Consider the following 486-nt stretch of genomic DNA (forward strand, 5'->3'; position numbering starts at 1 on the left):
AGAGAGAGAGAGGGAGAGGGGATATGAAACAAAAAACAAAAAAACAAGAGAAAACTCACCTTTTGATGCCTTGGATTCTGTTGGTGACAAAAATTCACACGCAGTTGAAGTACTTTCCAGCTCTCTTTTTTTATTCTTTCCTTTTTTGGTGTAATTTCTTGCAATGAAGTCCTCATTGTATACTATCTTCCCATGATACCTATGTAGAGATGTCTTTCTTATTATGTTGTTCGACTTGGCTTGAATGATTATAACTGTTTTTTTCTTCATATAATTTTTTAATTATAGTTTCTTTTCATAGACAATTTTTTTGTGCTCAAAGAAGTCAGATTCAAAGGCCTGTTAACTATATATAACAACCAATGTAGGGTGGGAAATGAAGGAAACACCAAGAAACTACACAGATTAACCCCTAAGTCCAAGGACACTCTGCTGTGTTTATTCAGATTTTAGACATTCAATTCAAGCTGACTCAGCCAAGCACAG

The 486-nt window shown here is 34.6% G+C and overlaps 1 protein-coding gene across 1 annotated transcript in view; it reads right to left on the reverse strand.

The window, feature by feature from the left end:
- Positions 1–59: 59 nt before the first annotated feature.
- LOC119585873 overlaps positions 60–486 on the reverse strand; it is a gene marked incomplete at its 3' end in the record, with an annotated part of 20,733 nt that continues 20,306 nt past the window's right edge. Inside the window, 1 exon segment of the mRNA XM_037934604.1 lies at positions 60–199. Within this exon segment, the coding sequence (XP_037790532.1) occupies positions 60–199 (140 nt within the window).

Source organism: Penaeus monodon, chromosome 20 (assembly GCF_015228065.2).
Source record: "Penaeus monodon isolate SGIC_2016 chromosome 20, NSTDA_Pmon_1, whole genome shotgun sequence".
Lineage (NCBI taxonomy): Eukaryota > Metazoa > Arthropoda > Malacostraca > Decapoda > Penaeidae > Penaeus > Penaeus monodon.